The following is a 17,500-nucleotide window of genomic DNA, read 5'->3' on the forward strand; positions in this document are numbered from 1 at the left end:
AGCGAATCCCCTACGGATCGGATCAACGCAAGTTTCGTTTTTGCCACGAGTGTGCGAGTCGCAAGGCAACTCGGCAGCGGAAGCGAGTGGTCATCTGCTGCTCGCCTCCTGACCATCCCTGCTCAACTAGACTTCTGCTCCCAAATATTTGACTTTTAGTCTTCTTAAATACAAACAACACACATTATTTATTGCAAAATCAGGAACATGCCGTTTCACTGCTGCCAAAGGCTGTTCGAGTTGTGGTTGCATGTTTAGTGAGGAGAGGACGTGGGTCGGATCGCAGCATGAGTTTAGGAACTGTGACATTCATAAAGTGAGTTTTGTTGATCAAACTGTCTTACTCTTTGATTTATCAACATGAATTGATAAATGGAACAACAAGGGCATAGCTATTTAACGGCAGAAACGTTTTAAAAAATACATTATTTTTTTAATTATTTTTATTTAGGCCTATTTTAAATAAGTGATCCGTGTGATCCGAGTGATCCGTCTAATCCGGATACTCTCCTTGGAATGATCCAATCAATCCGGACGCCTCAAAGATTCGAGTTAAGCACCTCTAGTGTCGTGTGACTGCAGTTGCTCTTATGCTCTTGGGCATTGATGGATGGTATAAGCTGTGGTGGTCAGTAAGCGGAGTGCACAGTTAATACTTCAGTGTTAATTTAACGATGGTGGGGTGGCGTCCGCGCCAGTGTCTTTTTCCGAGCGTTTTGCTCGGTGCGTAATTCCAAGAACAGTATGGCGAAAAGGAAGAAAGGAGTCGCTCACAAGAGATGAATGCAAAATCAAAACTGAATTAAACAAAGCCGGATAAAATAAATAAAACCGACAGACAAGGGACAAATGTTTCGGGTCTAGCCCATGATCAGTGTTCCCAGTTTCGTATTACTGTACAACACTTACAACACTTACAGACTAGAATCAGAGAGTAGGAGTAGGAATGGAAGAGTGTTACATTTGACTTTCTAGGATGCAACCTGTCGTTCTGAAAAAAAAAACCCCAGAGCAATCCACTCTTGATAATAAATAAACCAGAGCTTGGAATTTACAAACAGTGTTAAAGTCAGAGCTTGGATTGTTGTGTGCCCCCGGGGCGCTCGGAGTGGCAGTTTACAAGCACATCCTAAGTGGTGAATGAAGCAGAGGTGGCCAAATTAAAAGTAGAAGTAAATGTATGGTGTAATCAAAGCACAACACTAGCACATGATATTACATAACGGTTACAGCAGTTATTCCATTGCACCTAATGAGGTAGCTAGATGTTGTTGTTACTGAAAGTGTTAGTTCCCTTAACACTCTCTACACCTCCATCCATGGCTGAAGTGCCCTTGAGCAAGGCACCTAACCCCACATTGCTCCAGGGAGTGTAACCAATAGCCTGTAGAGTAAGTAGAGTAGAGTAGAGTAGAGTAGAGTAACTTTATTGATTCCAGGGGGGAAGGTGTTCAGTAGCTTACATAAATATACATAATGCCAACATGGACATTTCAAGACACATATAATACAGGTTGTAATATCTGTAAATCGTTTTTTTTTTTTTTAAAAGCGTCGTAAGCTACGTAAGTGTAAGTGCAATGTAATGCAATGGAAAAATAACACCTAAAAAGAAAACCCCCAAAATGATGTGCCCTCACCGCTCTAATATGATGTGCCACCACCACTGTATAGAAACTGTAGACTAGTTACTCAGTGAAGTTAATTGTGTTGGAAGGAAACTATGGCAGGCTTGTTTTTTTTACCTCTACTTTCACTTTGACCACCTCTGGAATTAACACTGCAAAATGCACTGAGTGTGTGTGTGTGTGTGTGTGTGTGTGTGTGTGTGTGTGTGTGTGTGTGTGTGTGTGTGTGTGTGTGTGTGTGTGTGTGTGTGTGTGTGTGTGCTGCAGACGCAGGCAGGCATGGGTATCTGCTCGTGGTGCTTGGGCATAGTCCTCCACTGCATGGCCTCACACTCCACTGCCCAGCTCCAGCACAGCACGGGTCACATAACCACTGCAGGCTATTGGCCCCTTCTCTTCGCCACTCTTCATTTTTTTTCTTTAGTTGCAATGCTTCTGTTCTTCTTAACTCTCGTTTTCTACAGCCTACTTTGATAGCTGAGATTGCACTCTGGCTGCATGTTGTACAGTACTCTGGCTGCATGTTGTACAGTACTCTGGCTGCATGTTGTACTCTGGCTGCATGTTGTACTCTGGCTGCATGTTGTACAGTACTCTGGCTGCATGTTGTACTCTGGCTGCATGTTGTACTCTGGCTGCATGTTGTACTCTGGCTGCATGTTGTACTCTGGCTGCATGTTGTACTCTGGCTGCATGTTGTACAGTACTCTGGCTGCATGTTGTACAGTACTCTGGCTGCATGTTGTACAGTACTCTGGCTGCATGTTGTACAGTACTCTGGCTGCATGTTGTACTCTGGCTGCATGTTGTACTCTGGCTGCATGTTGTACTCTGGCTGCAGGTTGTACTCTGGCTGCAGGTTGTACTCTGGCTGCATGTTGTATTCTGGCTTCTGGTTGTACGCTATCCTCTCCAATTCTCACGTCTTCCCTTCTCAGCTCACCTCCTTCATACATTTTTAAGGTCCTTTGGAATTCACGGTGGTACATACACATCATCTATCCTACTTTTTCCTTCTTCTGTCGCCAAGCTCTTTCTTCCATTTCTACTCAGCTATCAATGTCCCCTCTGCTCACTCCTCTCCTCCTCCATCTTCTCCCCTCCTCTCCCCTCCTCTAATATACCCTCCCCTACTCTCCCACCCTCTTCTCTCCACTCCCCTTCTCTATTTGCCTCGCCTCTTATCTTCCCCTCTATTCCCTTCTCTCTCTCCTCTCCTCTCATTTCACCTCTCCTCTCCTCTGCTCTCCTCTCCTCTCCTCTCACCCCTCCCCTGCTCCCCCTTGCCCTCCTCCCATCTCCTCTCTTCTCCTCTCCTCTCCTCTCCTCTCCTCTTCTCTTCTCTTCTCTTCTCTTCTCTTCAGTCTGACTAATAAACACAGTGGGCTTTGCTCATATAATCTCTGCCTCTCCGTCATCAGGTCATGCCACTGAGGGTAATTAGGAGAGGTGATGATGGGGGGGGGACTTAGGGCTGAGATGGACGATTAATATCCACACCCATGACGGACAGACGGTCGGCCAGATTAATCAGACGGCATCCGTTGCAGTGACGGGAACATGCTGGGGTCAGCCAACGATCATCCATCAGTCGACCCCTCTCTTGTGTTTCTTTCAACTTCCATCTCCAACAAGCACCATCACCATCACCACTACCTCCACCATCTTCAGCACCACGCACCACGTGGCCCCTAATTTGTCCTTTTGACATTGTTGTTTGTGTCATTTCTCACTTGTCCAGGGATAGCCAGTCAATCCCTCTGTTACTGTCAACTTCCTTCACAAACACCATCATCATCATCTTTCGGCTTTCATGTGGGGCTGCCCCCTTGCACGGGTGAGGCATACATGCAATTTCGTTGTGTGCAGTGGATTGATGTGTCGCAATGACAATGGGAGTTGGAGTTTCCCAGTTGGGCTTTCACTTCACTTTCACCACCATCTCCACCAGCACCATGCTGCACCCAATGTGATCCATTGCCAGCTATCCATCAGCCAACCCCCCTGTTACCATCAACTTCCATCACCATCACCATGCTGTCCCCAATGTGTGTTTGATAAAAACCTCACTAATCCACGGACAGGGCCGCTGACAGCTTTGGCAGGGCCCAGAACAAAGTCAACTGAAAGGGCCCCCCACCCCACACCCACCCAATGCATGTACTGAAAACACAATTCTGGGCCCCCTCTGTCCCTAGGCCCAGGGCAACTGTCCCCTTTGCACCCCCTGCCATTCTCCCCTTGTTGGCTTCCCTGTCTAGAGATAACCAGCTATCCATCAACTCCTCTGCTTACCTTCAACCACCACTACCATCACCACCACCACCATTTCTATCACCATGCACCACTGTGCCTTCAATGTTTCCTCTTGCCATTGTTGTTTGTGACGATTCTCAGCCATCCAGGTTTATCCATCTGTCCATTTGTCAACACCTCTGCTTTTAACACCACCACCACCACGCACCTCCATTTTCACCACCATGCACCACACTGCCGCTAAAGTATCCTCTTCATCGCATTCATCCTGGGATATCCATCATTCGAGCTGTCTGAAACCATCACCATCACCATCACCACCACCACCATCTTCCATGTGTCCTCTTGACATTGTTGTTTGTGAAGTTTCTCAGCCATCAAGCATTATCCAGCTGTCCATTTGTCAACCCCTCTGCTATTAAGACCACCACCAGACACCTCCATTTTCATCACACTGCCCCTAAACTATTCTCTTCTTCTCATTCATCCTGGGCAAGCGGGCGACTATCCATCATTCAAGCTGTCTGCAATCACCACCACCATCTTCCATGCACCACATTGCCCCCAATGCGTCCTCTTGATATTGTTGTGAAGTTAAAGAAAAGCCCACCTGGGAAACTCCAACTCCTATTGTCATTGTGACACAGCACTCCACAGCACAGAAGTGTTCACTGCACACTGCACACAATAAAATTGCAATTTATGCCTCACCCGTGCAAGGGGGCAGCCCCCAATGGCATCCCAAGTTGAGCAGTGCGGCGGGACGGTAGCATGCTCAGGGTACCTCAGTCATGGAGGAGTATGAGGGAGAGCACTGGTTAATTACTCCCCCCACCAACCTGGCAGGTCGGAAGTCGAACCGGCAACATTTGGGCTACAAGTCTGATGCCCTAACCGCTTACCCATGACTAATCAGTTTCTCAGCCATCAAGCATTATCCATCTGTCCATTTGTCAATCCCTCTGCTATTAACACCACCACCACACACCTCAATTTTCACCACCATGCACCGCACTGCCCCTAAAGAATCCTCTTCTTCTCATTCATCCTGGTCAAGCGGCTATCCATCATTCAAGCTGTCTGCATCGACCATCATCACCACCACCACCATCTTCCATGCACAACATTGCCCCCAATGTGTCCTCTTTACATTGTTGTTTGTGAAGTTTCTCAGCCATCAAACATTATCCAGCTGTCCATTTGTCAACCCCTCTGCTATTAACACCACCACCACGAACCTCCATTTTCACCACCATGCACCGCACTGCCCCTAAAGAATCCTCTTCTTCTCATTCATCCTGGTCAAGCGGATATCCATCATTCAAGCTGTCTGCATCCACCATCACCACCACCAGCAGCACCACCACCACCACCACCAACATCTTCCATGCACAACGTTGACCCCAATGTGTCCTATTGACATTGTTGTTTGTGAATTTTCTCAGCCATCATGCATTATCCAGCTGTCCATTTGTCCAGCTGTCCATTTGTCAACACTTCTGCTATTAACACAGTCAAGCTACCATCATTCAAGGTGTCTGCAACCACCACCACCACCACCACCACCACCACCACCATCTTCCATGCACAACATTGCCCCCAATGTGTCCTATTGACATTGTTGTTTGTGAATTTTCTCAGCCATCAAGCATTATCCAGCTGTCCATTTGTCAACCCCTCTGCTTTGATCACCACCACCGCTTCCATATTAAGCCACCATGCACCATGATACCCCCTGCGAGTTCATTTGCTGTCATAGCCTGTGAAGATCTTCATTCATCTGGGGCTATAGCTGCCTTTTCAGTCTGCAACCATCACCCTCACCGACATCACCTCCATGCAACACCACCACCAACACATCACCACTATGATCTTCTGGTGAGATTGACCTAAACCTGAAATGCTTGGATTCAGTTGCCTCTAATATGCTGTACATATGGTGAATTCATGTAAATTGGAACACTTTTTGGCCAAAAGTGGCTCAATTTACACAAATTCACCATATTATTTACATCAGGCTTTGTGTGCACCTAATTTCTTTTCACCGCCTAATGTTTGTGAAGCTAGACAGTCATTCAGCATTAGCTGACCCCAATGTGTCCTCCCGCCATCATAGCCTGTGAAGATGCTCACTCATCCAGGCACTATCCATCCCTCAGCCTGTCAGCAACCATCAGCACCACCAACATCACCATCCATACTACCACCATCTTCCCTGCACCTCTGGACTCTTGATGTGCCCTCTCGCCATGGTTGCCTGTGAAGGTTCTCATTCATCATTCTGGTCATGGTGGGCAATGGAGCTACACTGTAAGTAAGCAACTGGATTTTGTTTCAGGTTGTATCAGTAGCCATAATGTGATAATACACTAGGCTTTTTTGCAATGCCTTTAGGCAATACGATTTTATTTGGATAGTTTATCACTTTAACACTATTATCAGGAGAACTTGGATCACCAGTGGATACATTTTCACAATTATTTTATTGGAAAATGAGGAGGCCATCATGTCATTGCCCAGCAACATTGCTTAAAATAATGCCCTGTGTATCACCACCTTCACTGTTCCATTGTATCTGCTCAATGACAAGTCCGGACTATTTTTGGACCTCTAACATGTGTAACCTTTCTTCCAAAAGGTGTTGTCAGCCCTGGCTTATTAGTGTGCTATTTTGTGCAGCTGCCCTATTTCTCCTCTCTGAGTAGAAGTCTTTTGCAGCCTAATGTAATGGTTGCTATGGACGTACTGTACACACAGAGCACAGTGCTCACTCCTAATGCGCCGCTGGCTACAATAGCAACAACAGCCCATAATATGCGTTGGTTATTACCGGTATGTCCCTGGAAGGATTCCAAACAAACCACTCCATACAACAGCATAAAACTCACCATTACTCCAACACTAAGAGAGTACCCTGGGGCCAAATTACACTCTAGGGTGTTTAATTGACTCTATGTGTTGAATAAACACTGCAATGTACGGTGTAACAGCTCCTGGGTTCTAGCCCCCTGTGCCAACCCCTTCATATGTTTAGAGGTGAAAGTTTTGCTATTGCATGTAGCCTATTGATTGAAAATGATTCCCCTTAATTTCCTTCGGGATCAATATAGTGTCTCTCTTTTACTACGTACTACTTATAATATTATGTTATATATCTCAGACGTGCTACTCCTCGCATGGCTAATTGGATGCTTGGTTACCCTGGCCTGTAGCCTACCTACGTGTGCTATGACTATGAATAAGTTGAATCTAATTTGATGTAGCCTAATTAGCTGGCTTTGCTATGGCTTCACTCTGCATTTAAAACTGTAGGAAGACATTTCACTAATTTGATTATCTATGTGTACCAGTCGGTTTCATGAATGACTTGAACAAAATCAATACTATTAGATCAATCTTTCCAATTTACACAGCACCTTCAGGTGAAAAAAAAGAAAGAAGCATAGCACAAAAGAGGGCAGTTCAATGCTTCACTTTGTTTCTATACATGTGCTGTTCACTATACATGTGCTATACATGTGTGTTATGACATTTACATCAACTTAGCCCACTGGCTTGGCACAAGGCAATCCGCGATCTCATCACCACACCCCCTGGATCACTGACTAGACACGTAATACAACATTCACAGACTCCAGACCAGTGGCGTAACCATAGGCGGTGCAGCCGGTGCAGTCGCACCGGGGCCCGCGACGACTGAGGGGCCCGTGACCGGGCCCTCCGGAGTGCTTCGCGGGCCCCCACAGTATACTCGTTAATGGCGATTGGAAGAAAGCACCTAATGCGCTCTCGCATTTTGTCCAGACACTATTTATAGACCGTGGCAGACTCCCACAAGACGGTGGGAATTTAGAGAATTAAATCAATTGCAAATTGGCACTTTTAGTTACTATATTCCTATACTGCCGTACAAAGGCTAAACGCAGTAACTACATATTTTGTCGAAATTGAGTTTATACTGAAAATGGCCTTAATAACACCTTATTTATTTTGTGGCAAAGTTTTGTGGTCCAAATGTGTCCCGTTTTAGAGATATTAATGTTTCAATTTAGCAGTAACTACAAAAGTCAACCTAAAACCAAGGCTAACCGCAGTAAGTCAAGTCAAGTCAAGTCAAGTAGGTTTTATTGTCAATTTCTTTACATGCACTGGTCATACAAAGAATTTGAAATTACATTTCTTGCTTTCCCATACAGACATAGACTAATTAAGGTAAGGACATAGACAGTATAGACATAGACAGTACTTATACATGGACTTAAGACAGTATGGACATAGACAGTGCTCATACAGACATTTAAAGTGCAAGACTGGACAACAGAAGACTTGTAGAGGACATACATTAAGAGGTATTTGTTGTGCTTTTGTGCTTTTCCTAAAAAAGTCCTTTATAGCGTTCTGACATGGTAATAGTAGCATTTTGAAGAAAATAAATATAAAAAAGGTCTGTCAAGTACACCAGCAGCAGTGTGTGTGTGTGTGTGTGTGTGTGTGTGTGTGTGTGTGTGTGTGTGTGTGTGTGTGTGTATGTGTTTAGTGCAGGTAGAAGGTAAGTGGTAGTTACTGCGGTCGCCTTTGTTCAACTGGTTCGAACATTCTAAAAAAACTAAAGCAAAACGCAGTACGTGTAGTTGCTGCGGTCTTCCTTTGTTCGCCTGGCTCGCAACACAGTAGAAAGCCAAGGCTAAACGCAGTAGGTTGTGAAGTCATGCGTTCAGTTAACTCGGCTGCTCAGTAGATGCGGTCTGTCATCCGAGTAATGCAAATATCAAGTAACTAGACAACATTCACAAACACCCTCAGATTTCAAGCACAGACTGCATAAGTTGAGCAATCAACCAGCCGTTCCAACAAGAGTAAACTACTGTTTTTATTTCTCTGGTTCATTGTTCTGTCATTTGTCACCCCCATTTGCCATAACTTTTACCTAGAACTAGCGTTGTAACGAGTGCCTACCAGCATGTTTCAGTGTTTCATTTCCACCGCGTTTCAAAACGTGCATTTCGTAGCGTCATTCATTTATCAACTTCCATCTGTTTAGCGATCTCTAATGAGTAACAAACATAACTTGCAAACTGGCTATTTGAAGTCATAGACGTTTATTTGGTTAGAAATACTGTAAAACATTTCTGTAACATTTAACTGACCAGGTCACCGGCATGCTATCACTTCCTCATTCAGCAACAAAATGTTCCAATCAGAGTAAAATAGAGGGGTGTCTGCAGTTTGATGGACCAAACCATTTTGGACAGGGGTGTTTTCAATGGGATTTTTTGCAATGTAGGCCCATGTTATAATATGAAAATAAGGGGGTTGGTTTAAAGAAATGGTTTTAGTTGTCTATGTATTTTGTTTGCATTTCTTTGGTTTGTTATTTTGTTTTGTTATTGTTATTCAGTTGATTGATTTATTTAGTGAAATGGGCTTAGTCCAAAGGCCCTAGTAAATCAAGTAAAGTATACAGGTGAAAAAATAGGCCTAAATATTTACACCCATTATAATCTTGGGGTCATCCCCAACATTTTCCTAATTTACAGTCAAGTTCTATGTTATTGTACCACTGTCAAGCCACCTTTGAATGTGTCATGTATTCCTTTTAAGGTCGATATAATACTGTGTAGGCTACAGACACTTGAAAAACTAGTTCCTCAGTGTGCTTTGTACATGACAGTTATTTTCCTGTTATTCACGTTATGGTGTGATGAAAAGGTGATGGTATAGGATTTTTTTTTACTGATACTGATTTTTGTCATTTTTATCGGCCCTGAATATCGGCTTCTCCGTATCGGGCATCGGCCAAGGGTGATGTTTAAGTTTTAATAGGCAGAGGGCACCTTTTCCCAAAAAGGGCATAGGCTAAAATGGGTTAAAGTTGACACCCAAATGGTTGTGTGTATTTGTGTTCTGCATGTCCAGTGATATCAATGCCATTAGAAAACCAAATATAACAAAGAACACCATCCCAAATGCTTAAAAGTGTGTATTGTAATTGTAAAGTAATGTATTTGTATAGGCTTTCATATCATATTTCACATGAAACTGTGCAATATGACATTTTAAAAATAATAAAAAATAGATTACTGAAGCTAATGTGCAATTTAAATACATCACCCAATTATAAACTGACATAAACAAACCACAAACCAATAAAAATCAAATAAAAATGCTTAAGTAATTCAAAAATGATATGTTCAGAACATAGCTGAATTGTAGATACTGCACTTAGCCTTTGGAATAGTGTTCTAATTAGTCACATTATACAAAGGCTAAGTGCAGTATCTACGATTTTTCTACTTTTTTGAGGTCAAAGGTCATATTTTTTAAACTTTTCTTTTTCTATAAAAAATTCCTTCCTATAAATGCATTATTTAAAAGCATCACCACTGTTGTACCTGCAACCTGCTTGGCTGGCCAGTAGGAAAACTTTAAGGTCATTTTTCTCAGTTTCAATGGTGGCGTAGTTACTGCGCTTAGCCTTTGTAGGGCAGTATAGGTAATTACATTGGCAGTCAATGTAAATTAAGTCAAATGTTTCAAATAGCAATAAAGGTAACACATGAACGCTGTATTTGTGCATTTTATTTTTTACATTGCGGCCTGGAATTATGGGATATATAATTTCATACACTATCATTGGCTTTATGTAAACAGGGAGCGCGAGTCGCCAGTGGTAACGTTCTGTTTGGAATTACCACATGATTGATTCCCTTACCAATTCAAATTAAATGCATGCTGGTCAGTCAAAACGTGGCCTTTTGTTCTCATCTTATCTATATTGTAGTAGTATGCGTTGTTGGCTTTCTTGAAGGCGGAATATAAAATGAGTTTAGTCACTTCATTCGCCAAGAATAGAGATGGCTACTGGCTAGCAAGAACATCCTATGGATATTAGACCTCCTTGGATATTATCTAAGAAGATTTCAAAGACGCTACGAAGAAGGTAAGGACAGGTTTCCCTATAATAATGTCCGCTGTGGCATTATATTGATTTCATATCACTCATCTCCTTCAGGTATTTTCCAGTTGTTGTCACATTTCTAGTCCAGTGACTTAGTCTGGGTTCGGCAGGGTCTGGTTAAACGAATGAGACGAGGCACATTTTTAACGGTGTCCATTCTAGTTTGTAATCTGTGACAGCGGTATTGCTGTAGTTATTCCCAGCGTTATAACTTAGTTTTGTGTTCTCCAATTGACAACTAGTTGTGCTGACTCGCTAACAGCATCTCCACTCCATATTGATTTTATCATCTAGCGTTTCTCCTGTTAGCATAATATAAGTTAAGTTCTTCTGTTAGCTTGGCTATGTTACGAAGTGGACTCTCGAGTTGTCAGCTCTGGGAGGGGAGAAAGAAATCTAAATAAGTGGACCATTCTGTGTGCGTGTGTAGAGCTCTATCTGTGTATGTTTTACTGGTGGGCTGTCACCAATGTGTTGGCATGGTTGTCTTGGATGTTGTGTTTCCATTCAAAGTGCACCGTCTCCACCTTTTCCAATGTTTATGGTAGCCGGGACCGTCTTCCATAACCAGCATTGCATATTGTGCCGTTATTTGATGATGCCAAAGGACGCAAAACTTTGCAGTGGCACCTTGTGTATGTGGGGTAGTGGAAGATTGAAATCATTATTAAGGCATATCCTGTTGATTGTGCTAACTATCTTTTAAGTCCTTAGTGTTATTTTTTTATCTATGAAGTTTAAACTGGGGTGCTTAAGATCAGCAGGGTTGTCTCCCTCGTCTGTGTAGCCTACTGTGCTGTCAGCTGGGCAGGCACCGTGCGCTCGCAAGCACACGCACACACTGCTAGTCTCCAGCCCACTGTCCCTGTTTCAACCGTATTCCGAAAGCCTGTCTTTGCGTTTGTCCTGGGTTTTTTTGGGACAGATAACTTAAATAGGCCTACTCTATGATGTAAATGTGCACATCGTTGCAGCATTCACGATACTATTGCAATTGCAAATAATATAGCCCACCCTTTCACCCGTAATGTATTAGGCTAGATAAAATATCCTAAAATTTGAACAACCTCCGAGGGCCCGTGCTGGATACTCGCACCGGGGCCCGTGACCGAGTTGTTACGCCACTGCTCCAGACATATTCCAGACTCACACGCACACGCGCACACGCGCACACACACACACACGCACACACACACAGATACTATGTGCAGTCAGTAAAGGGCAGGCTTACCCGGTTGTCTGAGCTGGGGATCATGGTGTCTGTCATCCAGGAGCCGAACCTTGAGCCAGAGGCGCGCACGGTGATGGGGTTACTCACTCCCGTCAGCTTCCCACAGCCTGCAGACGCACGCACGCACGCACGCACACACACACACATGCACGCACGGAGGCACGGAGGCACGCACACACGTGCACGTGCATGCACACAAACACACACACACACACGCACACACACACACAGGCACGCACATATGCACGCGCACACGCTCTCACGCATGCACACACGCACACGCACAATCACACACACACACACACACACACACACACAAAGAAGAAAACATAAAACATGCTGCTGGAGACCCCACTCTGGTTCAGCCTCACTTTACAAGCTTGTTTGGCCCCACTGTCTGGAACCTATATTAGTTTGACATCAGATGTTTTAAATATTCATAGGGGATAGGGCCACCATCCAGGCTCAGCTCCGACCTGTGCTTATTCCCCAAACACACCCATGTGACTCTTTCCATCTTAATTTTTGCCCTCCACCTCCAGCATCCCACCAAAATAAAAGCCAAACAGCCATAAAAAAATAAAATATTAACACATGATGAATAATGTATTGCTATTTTTACGTTTGCAGCACATTATTAGTCAGAATATTAGTCAGTTTTATTAGTTTAAATAGAGCCACTTGTCTTGTTGATGTGAGTGCTTTTATCACGAGGTGTAGTAGCATTCATTACAATAGCTGAGTTAATCAAAATGCCCAAAATGCCAGAGTCAGTACTAAATATGAATGGGGATGAAGCACAGCAGTTGCCTTGATTAACAAACAGTGCTGGTGATAAAACTGACATACTGCCAGAAGAAAAATATGGAATATTATTAAACAGGAAGACAGACTATTGTTTCAAATATATATATAGATGCGAGGATACTGTTATATTTTTACAGGGCTTTTTACATAACGACTGAAGCACTGCACTGGCATTAACGAGACAATGTATAAAGTACTGTAGTTGTAATGAAGCCAGTGTCCCTTTTTGAAAGTTACACGGTTGTTATACAGTAAGCTCAGCTTTCTGGGTGGTTTTCCACACAAGCTCTTAAAATATTCAACAGCCAAAAGCTACATTTAGCTTCACAGCAAATTTCGTTTTTCTGTGAAATCATCACTCCCTCACTTTCTCTCGCTTTCTCTCGCTTTCTCTCATTCTCTCTCTCTCTCTCTCTCTCTCTCTCTCTCTCTCTCTCTCTCTCTCTCTCTCTCTCTCTCTCTCGCTTTCGCTTTCTCTGCTTTTCATACTCTGTGAGGGAATTTTCATTTCTGTTTAAATCATCAATTTACAGTATCCGCCTCTGATATAGGGCTATATCTGAAGCACTGTTGCTGGCAGCTGAAAACCTCATAATACTTCATCGCTGTTTCATGTAGAACGATTTTAGTTTTTTTTGGCATATGGGTCGGCACCCCAACTGCTCCGCCCTAACACGCCACTATCACAAGGGCAAAAGAATAAATAGATATTGCTCATACTACACTATGATTCAGTTTTGCTTTAATGAGGTCTTACTAATAGGAAAAGCTTCTACAGTACTGCTAATGAGATTCCGCTCTCTTTTATAGTTAAACTAAATGTATGCTTTGAAGCAAGAGATCACATTACCCAATGTGCCTCAGTCAGTGCTCCCAAACGCATACAATTATGTGGTCAGTAAAGCATTCACTGATGCTAATGACAAAATTACAAAAAAATATATAAAAGCCTGCATGCCACGCATCAGGCAAGCGAATATGTTCTCGTACAGTACAATACAAATGGGATTGACCTGGTTTTGTACCACGCTATATCTCATGCATGAAAAATGGAACTGTCTATAAATGAATGGTCTAATACCACCAAAGAGCTTGCAGCCAATCGAAACGATGGACCTCCTAGTGTGTGTGTTTGTGTATTATGTATTATGTATTTCTCCCCCAGTTTTTTTGTTGCTCCAAACACTTTCGCCATCAATGTCAGATTGGCACAAATGATTCTGTCGTGGCTTGTCAACCTCAGGGGCTGAGGAAAGAGCAGGACCGGCCACAAATCAAAACTACCTGGGTCACCGAAGCTCCCCTCTCATTTGTTAATGGCCCCCCTCTCCTCTGTGAGTGCATTTTCAGGGGGCATTTTACGACACCAATAAACCACATCCCCAAACCCAGCTGTGCACTATAACAGCTCCTCTCCACCTCAAAGAGACCGCCGCGGCACCGCCACCGCCACCGCCGCCTCTCTCAGTTCATACACTTTACATTTCCATTTATTCATCTCCCTCCCTCGCTCGCTGCCACCACCCTCTCCCCCACCATCCCTGCCTTTGTCGCTCTCTCACTCCCTCCACCCTCCCTCTCCATATCATCCCTCGCTTGCTGCCACCACCCTCTCTCCCGCCCCTGCCTCCCTCCTTCTCTCCCTCCCTCTCCCTTCCTCCACCCTCCCTCTCCATATCATCCATCCGTTCATAATTCTATTTGTGCGCTCCATTCCCACCCACATGATGCATGAGTGAAGCCTCTACTGGTCTCTAGCAGGAGCCTTAACCATTGGAGCGATATGGAGAGCTCACTCGTTCTTACCCCCTTCTCCTCCTCCTCCTCCTCTTCCTCCTCCTCCTCCTCCTCCTCTCTCATTCTTCTCTCTCTTCCTCCATCCATCCATCCATAATTCCATTTATCTATTCTTTTCTGCCTTTTATGGAGGCTGCACCTTTGAGCTGCTCTGTATGCGTGAGTGACTGAGGCCTGGTCTTCTCCACCAAGGTCCCCAACCAGTGGGCCACCAGAGTATTCTTTCATCTCTTCTTTCTCTTTACCCATCCCTTCTTCCGTTGCTCTTAAATGATTTCCCTTTATTTATCCTACACTCATCTATTGTTCCATTCATCTGTCCATAATTCAATTTTTATCTACTATCCTTTTCAATGTTGAATGAAACTCCACCTCTGCTCTTCCTGGGTGAGTGAAGAGGTGAACTGGTGAGGCGACATGGGTGCAGTAGAATCCCAGCGGAGCGCTTCCTCACTCCCTTTCTCTATCGATCTTCCTCGCCTCATTCCTCCCTTCATTCCTGCTGTGTTATAGTATTCATACATTTACCTATCCAACCAGCCATCCATAATTTCATTCAGTCTTTTATTCTCTTCGTCCGCAGGTTTTCCCACAACACTAAAACTTTACATGTGTTAGTGACCCCAGACCCGACTGAACCAATAAAACTGCCGAAGCTCCTTCTTTCTTTCTTTCTTTCTTTCTTTCTTTCTTTCTTTCTTTCTTTCTTTCTTTCTTTCTTTCTTTCTTTCTTTCTTTCTTTCTTTCTGTCTTTCTTTCTTTCTCTCTTCCTCCATGCCCATTTAATTCCTTCTCTTCACTTCTTCGCTTTCTACTGCAGGTGTCTGTCCAGGGTCTGTAGTATGCATGAGTGAAGCCAACTCTAAAGCTGTAGCTAAACCAGTGATGCATCAAGATCTTTCCCTCTCTCTCTCTGTCAACCTCCCTTTCTTTCTTCTTCCTGCCTTTCTACCTTCCCTCGTCTATCTTTCTCTCTCTCTCTCTCTCGTCCCATCCTTCCTCTCCTTCTCCTCCAGCTGTAGGTCATTGAGGGCCTTAACTCTCACCACCCAACCTCTGCATGCAGCAGTGCAGCCATGGTCTCCAGCAGGACTCTCTCTCTCTCAGTCCCCTACTCCTCTGCTTGCATCTCCACCCTTCCCCCTGGATTCCTCCCTTCTCTCTTTCTGAGTCTCTCTCCCTCCTTCTTCCCTCTTTTCCATCCCATTGCCTCGTGATTCATATGTGATTGTTACAGGCTTGAAAGTTAAAAGTCTCTCTCTCTCTCTCTCTCTCTCTCTCTCTCTCTCTCTCTCTCTCTCTCTCTCTCTCTCTCTCTCTCTCTCTCTCTCTCTCTCTCTCTCTCTCTCTCTCTCTCTCTCTCTCACCCAGCTTCTGCATGCAGGAGTGTAGCCTGGTCTCCAGCAGCAGGACCCTCTGCCTCAGCTCCTCGTAGTCGTAGGCCCCCATCTCCTCCTGGATGGCCATCAGCACCAGCGACAGGTTGCGCACCTCGTCCCGGAGCCGCAGGATCATGCCTGCGTCCGCCTTGTACTGCTCCAGCACCGGCAGCAGGGGGAGCAGCTGAGTCATCTTGTCCTTCAGCTCCTGCATGAGGAAGACATGGAGGGGGGCAGGAGAAAGAAAGAAAAGAAAGAAAGAAAGAAAGAAAGAAAGAAAGAAAGAAAGAAAGAAAGAAAGAAAGAAAGAAGGAAGGAAGGACAGAAAGAAGGAAGGAAGGACAGAAAGAAAGAAAGAAAGAAAGAAAGACGGAAAGCAAGAAAGGAAGAAAGAAAGAAAGAAGGAAAGAAAGAAAGAAAGAAAGAAAGAAAGAAAGAAAGAAAGAAAGAAAGAAAGAAAGAAAGAAAGAAAGAAAGAAAGAAAGAAAGAAAGAGGGACAGAGGAAGAGAATGGACGGGGTGAATATGAATATGAAGGGCAAGAGAAGAGAGTGTCAGATAAGGAGAGAGAAAGACCCCTCTCACCACCAAAAAGAAATGAGGGTGGTCTATAACTAAGTTATATCTTATACTCTCTACTGGAAGTTCACAAGTTGCATATTCCTCTAAAAACAGCCATCATAACAGATGAAAAGGCTGATGTCTCTCTGGTCTGACACTCCACAGTCCACAGTCACACACACACACAAGCACGCACGCACGCACACAGATACACACACACACAGATACACAGATACACACACACACACACACACGCACGCCCACACACACGCACACTGGGGTTCCACAGTGCCTTCACTGTCCTACTCCGACGGTCTCACCATTTCAAACACTTCTCATAACTTAAGAAAGAACGAAGATAAAAAAAAATAAAGAAAAAGTATCGTGTTTTCTTCATCATGAAGCCTCCCATCTGTCCCCTTTGAGCTCAGTGTGTGGCTCCTCTCGGAGGCAGCTGGTGTGGGGCTGAGCCCAGCCGTCCCTGTCCCCCTCTGTCTGAAGATGCGCCCCACCATGTCACAGATCTCACTAGGGCGTCTGACAGCCGTCATCTTTGACAGGGCGATATTGAAAAGCCTGCTTCCCTCTCCGTCCTCCTCAGAGAGGATTGGTCCATCAATGAGATGATAGTCCATCAATAGATTCTAGAATTCTCTAGAGATTCTCTGTTCTAGAATCTTCTGGTTGGGAGTTGGGAGAATACAAGAAGAATTTTATCTCTGGCTGAACTGCTGCCTCTCTGTTGCTATCAAAGCAAGCCTTTCTGCAACAGCAGCAGGTGTTGGTCTCCATGGGCCATGCATACTGAGATGGGTGTGGACTGTAGATTGGAGGGTATGGGTACCGGTAAGTGGAAAGAGGGGGAAAAAAACTGTTTTCCATC

General features: G+C 44.3%; 1 protein-coding gene across 1 annotated transcript in view; it reads right to left on the bottom strand.

Moving 5' to 3' along the window:
- The window catches only part of olfm2a (olfactomedin 2a), a 94,818-nt gene that overhangs the window by 6,323 nt on the left and 70,995 nt on the right, over positions 1 to 17,500 (bottom strand). Inside the window, exons 4-5 of the mRNA XM_063187345.1 lie at positions 16,045 to 16,264; positions 12,074 to 12,180 (exon numbers count right to left, since the gene is read on the bottom strand). Coding sequence (XP_063043415.1) covers positions 12,074 to 12,180; positions 16,045 to 16,264 — 327 coding nt within the window. The remainder of the gene's footprint in view (positions 1 to 12,073; positions 12,181 to 16,044; positions 16,265 to 17,500) is intronic.

The sequence above is a fragment of the Engraulis encrasicolus genome, chromosome 2, assembly GCF_034702125.1.
Source record: "Engraulis encrasicolus isolate BLACKSEA-1 chromosome 2, IST_EnEncr_1.0, whole genome shotgun sequence".
NCBI classification, from domain to species: domain Eukaryota; kingdom Metazoa; phylum Chordata; class Actinopteri; order Clupeiformes; family Engraulidae; genus Engraulis; species Engraulis encrasicolus.